This window comes from Brassica oleracea, chromosome C1 (assembly GCF_000695525.1).
Source record: "Brassica oleracea var. oleracea cultivar TO1000 chromosome C1, BOL, whole genome shotgun sequence".
NCBI lineage: Eukaryota > Viridiplantae > Streptophyta > Magnoliopsida > Brassicales > Brassicaceae > Brassica > Brassica oleracea.
The window spans coordinates 42223966-42231397 of record NC_027748.1 but is presented as its reverse complement, the minus strand read 5'-3'; the positions used below and the strand labels follow the sequence as shown (position 1 = coordinate 42231397).

The following is a 7432-nucleotide window of genomic DNA, read 5'->3' as shown; positions in this document are numbered from 1 at the left end:
CTAAACCCTAAACCCTAAACTCTAAACCCTAAACCCTAAACCCTAAATCTTAAACACCATTCTTTTACTCTAAACCTCAAATTTGTGACTTTTGATAAAACATTAAGTGTTATTTTTGTGACTTTTGACCTTGAGTACTAGTTTGGGAACATAAACTTGATTTAATGCTATTTTTGTCTTTTTCTCTATAAATATTCTAGTTAATATTTAGTGTTTAAACACTTTCCATCGAATATTTGAATTCAGTACTCTTCAAGTTCTAGGTTCGACCAGTTAACTAATCCACATTAGAGGATATAAATATTTTTTTCTCAAAAAAAAAAGGATATAAATATTTATATACGTAAAGGACAAAGTATGTATCTAATTTCGGGCCCATTCATCCAGCACAGATTTGAATTTATATTTCAAGAAAACTAAATTCGATATTTATAAGCTATATGCCAAAATGAAATTAAAATGAAGTATAATTATATACGAGAAGGCATGTGCATGCAGACCCTACGGTCCGACTCTTTTGTTCAAAGTGGGTCGCATGTGAGAGACCTCTTTATCTGAAATTGGTTTCTTCTCGAAGAGTTTTTTGTTTTCTCTGTATAGTTTTTCTTTTAGTCATATTATAAAATGATAATAAGTTAAAAAAGACTTTCTTGTGCCCTACATCTAAACAACTTTGTGAAACAAAATGAGTGCATATATCATACTTTGTCCTTACATATATGTATATTTTGTTATAACTATATTTGAATTATACAATAAGTAGAGACTAAAGCCAATCGGTTTATTGTCCGAACGTGGTTACTTCAGCCGATTTGAGAGATTACTTCAGTCTTGATGATATGAACTTAAGTACAAACGTTTCAAAAATTAAATAATATGATGATTACGTTTACGTTAGCTATGCAGGACTAGCTATGACTTCTTGTGTGTGTTAGTCAACGTGTATAATCGGTTACAACAACTAAATTTCAGAAGCATTTTGTAATAGCTAAACTTGCTAAAAGTACATCCAATCAAAGATTGAATCACAAACTTTATCCAGTTGTTTGAATGTCAAGTTGTCAACCATTAACCATGAGTTATGGTGTTGTGTAAAATACCTATAATATGCAATGAGGATCCAGTTTACTAGCCTATTATGGCCATAATAACGATATTACTTGTAAGTTGTGCTAGAATATGTTGATCGACGATTAAAAAAAACAAGTCTAATGGGTAAAAAACAAGAATATAGATCACGGATTACAAAAAACAATCGAAAGATGAGAGGTTTTTGCCATTAAAAAGGTGACACGTTTGAAGAGTAAAGCCTCAAGAAGACAAATAGATGACAACGAAAACGGATGGAGACGTGAGCGAGAAGGTGGCATAATAATTGGGGTCAAGTATGAGATGTCTTCTTTGTTTCCTTTAAGGCTCAAGGACCACCCACCACTTTCTCACCTCCTAGTCCCTTTATTTATTTATTTATTTGTATAACTAGCCTCGTAGCATCTCGGATTAGAACCTGGCTAATCCTTATTTAGAATGTTTTTTAACATGGGACTTTACCATTAATTAACCATTTTTACGGTGGCTAATCTTGTAACCACAAAACTCAGTATATCCTTGAAAATTTTGCCATATTTGGGATCCCATGCACAATATACAAAAAATGTCCCATATTTGATCATTTTTTATAGCATCTATTTTATTAAAGTACAAGTATCTTTTGACAAAAAAAAAGTACAAGTACCTTTAGTAATTGTTTGGAAACATGGATAGTACTAAAAAAATAAATATAATAATGTTTGGAAACATTGATAGCAGTAAATTAGGAAAAAAAAGTAATTGACTTATGTTATTAAAAAAAATTAGAAGTCAATTACATTATATTAAAAAATAATGTACTTATGCTACTTGATATAAATATTCAAATCAAAATAATAATTTAAAATTAATTTATATCAAAAAAATTATTCAAAAATATATATATATTCAAAAATGATTTTTACTAATATATTTTCCAATAACCATTATAAAAATGTTTTCAATATATATAAGAAAAATATAATACAAACTCAATTTCAAACACCAACTTAAATTATGGTTTTTATATTTCACATTGAAATTTAAAAATATAATATGTGATTATTTATATGATTGTACGTAAAATATATTATTAGTTATAATATTACTTATTTGATGGTACGTATAAAATACGATTAACTATATAATAACACATATTTTTGTAATCTATGATGACACATATCCCCTATATATTATTTGAGAAGCATTACAACTTCTTTTTGTAGCCACATGTCATCACTAGGATGATTCTTAGAATCATTAGAGAAATATGTTGGTCCATCTATTTATATAATAAGTTTTTTTTATTAAACTAACAATAAATTCATCATTAATGTACTTTAATATTTTCATAAATAAAATTTACGGAATTTCCTAATGTGGCTAAAGTATATATGGCAATTAATGATTTTGAATAATAAAGATTTGATAAAAAAATAGTGTATCTTCTATCATATTTGTTTAATTTTAAACTATTAAATAAATTAAACAACCACAATAACCATATAATAAAAATTTGGATTTTTATGTATATGTTATATTTTGAATTTTTACAAACAGCTATAATTTACTAAAATTGTTAAAAGTCTCACATTCAAATTTTATGATTCATGGTTTAAAAATTTTGTTATGACAAAATACAAATTATTACAAAATTATGTAAGTAAAAAGTCTAATTTAATTAATTATTAAGATTAATATATATATCATTTTAAATTAAATTATAAACCATATAAAATACAATATTTTAGTTTCAAAATTTACTTTGAACAATTTTTTTGATAAAAGTTTTGAACGATCATTGACAACTTATTTTTTTTTAATTATAAATTACTAAAACTATTAATCCCACAATGAAAATTTTGTTATCAGTATTTTAAATTTTTTTTACAAAAGATATAAATGATCAAAAAAACTGTATGAGTAGGAATCATCATTTAATAGACATTAATACTAAAAATATACTAAAATATATTATCTATGTTAGTATCATTTAAATTTAATTACATATCCTATCAAACAAAAAAAAAATTTAGATTAATAAAATTGATTTATATGTTCGCACCAATTTAATTATATATTTAATAGTTACTGAACTTTAATTATTTAATATATATTAATTATTTCATAATATGTAAAAATATTTAATACATAAAATAATTTATATATATAATGTTGATCCCGCGCAAGGCGCGGATCTTAACTTAGTATGATATATAATAGTGACTAGGTGTGGACGTTTGGGTTCGTTTTTGGGTCTGTTTGGGATTTCATGTTCGGTTCAGATCTTTGTGGATTCGGTTCGGATTTAAAAACCAATTTAAATTATTTTTAAAAAATTAAAATTTATTATATGCTTTAATTTTCAAAAAAAATTATAAACAATAGAATATATTACATATAAATTTGAATAACATATGTAAGAGTACCTAACTTAACATATAATTTGGTTTGATTTAAATATTTGGATTGAGAATTAATAATTATTTTAGTATCTTGGAGTTTTGAGTATATTTTAACTATTTTAGATATTTACGTTTGATTGTATATATTTTCAAGTATTTAAATGAACTTAAAAAGTATCATAAATATTCTGGATGTTTTTATATATATTAAACTAGGATAGGCCCGCCCTACGGGCGGGAATTGATGGATCAAGTTTTAGAATATGTATGTGTCAATTTTATACACTATAAAATAAATAAATTAATCGGATTTGGTCAAAAGAAAATGAAATATTGATTTATAATACTATTATATCATAATTTTGTGAGGGTATATAAAATAATGGGTAATGATGTTTTTTTTTTTGGAGAAATCTTTGTTAAAGTTATTGTATTTGTTTAGTAGAATGTTAGATACTTATAATATTAACAATGGTGATTTTTTGGCATTTGTTTGTTTTTTTTGTGTGATATTTTTTTGGTTATATTTGCTTATATATTATATAATTGATCACACTATTTCTTTTATTAATAAAAAAAAGAAATGGAGAAATAAGAAACAAAAAGAAAAATTAACAAAGGCGACAAATGTATTATTTAAAATGGATAAATTAAGTACAACTTATTGTTCTTATAAATGAGAAAATATTTCTACTAAAATATTGTATCTCGACATGTATGGCATCTTACGTTCATTCGGATCCAATCAATTATGCGTTGATATTGATAGATATGGTTGCATTGCAATAAATTTATAAACCCGCCTTTTACAATCTGCTCAATGAATATAGTGCAAGGTTCATCTTCCTCCGCTGGTGAGGGTGCTCTTCTTTCGGTATGCAGGTTTTTTGAAGCTATGTGAATTGCTTGGGGATTGAAATATGTTATATATAGTTATAGATGTGTACCCTTGTAATTATGCATTATATATGGATTATTATGTATTTCAGTAATTTTGTAATTATATTTGTTATATCTTGTTAGTTTTTTTTTTTACAATTTTCTGATGTATTAATCTTTGGTTGTGGTTTAATCATTTTCAATATTAATTTTCCAAAGCTCAAGTTTTGTGACTAAAAAATGAAAAGGTTATGTAAGACTCACTCCTTATTTTATTTTTAGTTAACCTGTAATGGAGTTATGTATTTATACAAATTTTCACTAAATCCATCATATTCGTCCTTTTTATTTTCTTTTGCAAGACTGGGTTCGGTGCAACAAAACAAAATTCAATTACTTGCAAGTCAAGCTTGTTGTTACTGCCATCAAGTCACTTATACTTATTTCTCGACCATGGTTGATAAAGGATTTGGACTTATAATGATGATAATTGACTTTCATCACATTTACATGAAGCTACATATGTAATTTGTAAAACATTTGTTATTTGTCTTTTTATTCTTCTAACTGATATGACCTTCTTTTTATCTGGGACATTTGAGAACGGCCACTTTATTACAAATTTGATTAACAACAATAGATTTCATGAATGAATTCCGATAATAAGTGGAAACTAAGAAGCTTTGGAATGCTTGAAGGACCGGTTTTTGTAAAATATATAATTTTGTGTAAATTTTCTTTATGTTAAGTTGGGGTCGAGTGTTTGGATTGCCGTTGGTTATTCGGTACCGGATGAGGCATCGGTTGAATGGGTCACAGCTAAAGCTTGGAATGCTTGAGTGGTCTCTCTGGCTTCTTCAGCTAATATGACAGAAGCATGATTTGTGGACTCCATGTTTTTTTTTCTCTTTTGAGATATTGTAAAGACGTAGTTACTTCGTATGCTTGACTGTGAATACTTTTATATTGTTTTGTGTCTGTGGTGCTATGTTTAATTATTCAAACGGAGATATATGTTTTTACTGCGGTTAATTGAAGATTTCAATATTCTTGCTAATAATTGACAGCTTGAATTTTAGCCGTAATTATAGTATTCGAATATGGGAACAATATTATTTTTGAGTATACGGTTTGAGGCGTAGTTGATGTTGTTGGTGTGATTGCTAATAATCCAGTTAATCTTGATACCTTCGTTTGTTGATATGGAAATAATATTGAGTAAGATAATCTTGGCCTATAGGGCCATTTATTTATAGTAAATATATTTTACCAAATTTAAGGCCACCAGTTAAGGCTTTAGTTATTTTGTATTTCAATTAGACCAACAACAGAATTTGAGTAATTGTTATCTAATACCGTGTGAATGAATGCTTCACTTGAGGTCGGACTTGTATATTATTATATAAGTGAGTGCTTAGATGCACGTTGGTAAATTATTCTTTTTATAAGTGCTTAGATGCACGTTAGTAGTGTTTATTCTTGGGGGATTCTATTTGTTTATGAGTTTTTTTAGTAAGCATATGGTAGTAAATTAAGATGTTCTGGATATATTGGACCATTGAAACATAATATATGTGGGTCACAGACTCCAAAATGAAGCCATCAAGCTTTACAAACCTTTGAAAAACAGAGTATTGATTTCATCAGAGTATTATAAGGAAAAACGATAGAAAAGAGGGAGTCTGAGTATTTTGAAAATTTCATGCGGAGTGCACTCGATTACGATATCCTTGTCGAAGCTAAAAATTCTTCAGGAACACATTGGCTGCTTTCCCTGCAATGAAAGTGATAAAGTCAGTATTAGAAATAAAAAAAAACCTGAGATATCACACCATCTAAACCTACTTAATGCTAGTCTTTGCGCTCGAAGGCCCTTGAAGATCTCTTTCTAGACAATATTGGTTACTGCATCCACACCGTCTAAATCATAGGTATCGTCTAATATCCTAAGCCCCTCCGGTGTTGTTACTCGTGATAGCGCCACATACGACTGGCTGTGAGTGAAGACTGTCCTAGGAAGATATAAAGCACCTGATTCAAACTCTGTCCTTGACTTTTATTGATTGTCATCGCATAGCAAAGACGAAGCGGATATTGGCGGCGGCATAACGTGAAAGGATGCATGGTGTCAAGAGGAGAGAGCTGTATCCGAGGGACCAATATTCCCAGTCATGATCTTTTGTTATGATACATTATATGTTAAGTAAAATGATATGAAACGTAGACATATCGAATTTAATTGTCTGAACTATTGGTCTTTGTCTTTTTGTTGTATTTTATTGTAGCGAAGAGTTTACACATCAAAAATGAATACTCAAGTAATATTAATAGAATAATACTCCATTTCAAGCAGTATTTCAGTGATCCAAATATAAATAAAAATCTTAAATACAGAACAACTGGAAAACGTGATAGATTTAATAAAGCTTGTCTGTAACCAAATATAAAATAACCAAGATTCAAAGATTAAGTGGTCAACAAAACATGGATAAAAAAACACATGCGTAAGCATTACTGAAAGCGGAAAATACTGCACAACTTCAAGTATCCAATCCTCTCCACCTATGCCGTACGTGCCTTCTTCTTAATTCCCGAGGATCCTTGCACCTGACTGCTACCACCAGTCTCCACCTTAACACCAACCGAGATGGCACCACTGTTGTCGTCTCCATTGTCATCATCACCTCCCTATTCAGATCAAAATAACCTATTAATATATACCGTGAAGCTAACTGACCGTAATTTAGTACATGGAACTTACATTGACAACAAACTGAGGGAGCGGCATACGGTCACCTTCACTAAGGATGCAGGAGATCGTAAAAATTTGATGGTTTTCAGTGAAGTTGTATGCACTGACCTTGACCTGGAACTTGTAGGTTTTACCCTCCATGTCTGCAACAAATGGAGGTGCCTGAGTGTCCCACGGGTTCACACCATCACCAGCATGAGGAAGCAACCGTTGAATGCAATCTCATGAGTAAAATTTCAAGACGAAGATGCATGACAGGCAGAGTAAGAACATACCAAAAGATGGCAAGCTTCATAGGGTCTCATATTATGCAGTTTTGTCATAACCC

At 29.1% G+C, this 7432-nt stretch overlaps 1 protein-coding gene across 1 annotated transcript; it reads right to left on the bottom strand.

The window, feature by feature from the left end:
- Positions 1–6752: 6752 nt before the first annotated feature.
- On the bottom strand, positions 6753–7426 carry LOC106344228. Its single transcript, XM_013783642.1, has 3 exons — positions 7380–7426; positions 7114–7266; positions 6753–7040 (listed from the first exon to the last, which is right to left on the bottom strand). The coding sequence occupies exons 1-3, from the start codon at positions 7407–7409 to the stop codon at positions 6915–6917; spliced, it is 309 nt and encodes a 102-aa protein (XP_013639096.1). The 5' UTR covers positions 7410–7426; the 3' UTR covers positions 6753–6914.
- Positions 7427–7432: the final 6 nt, after the last annotated feature.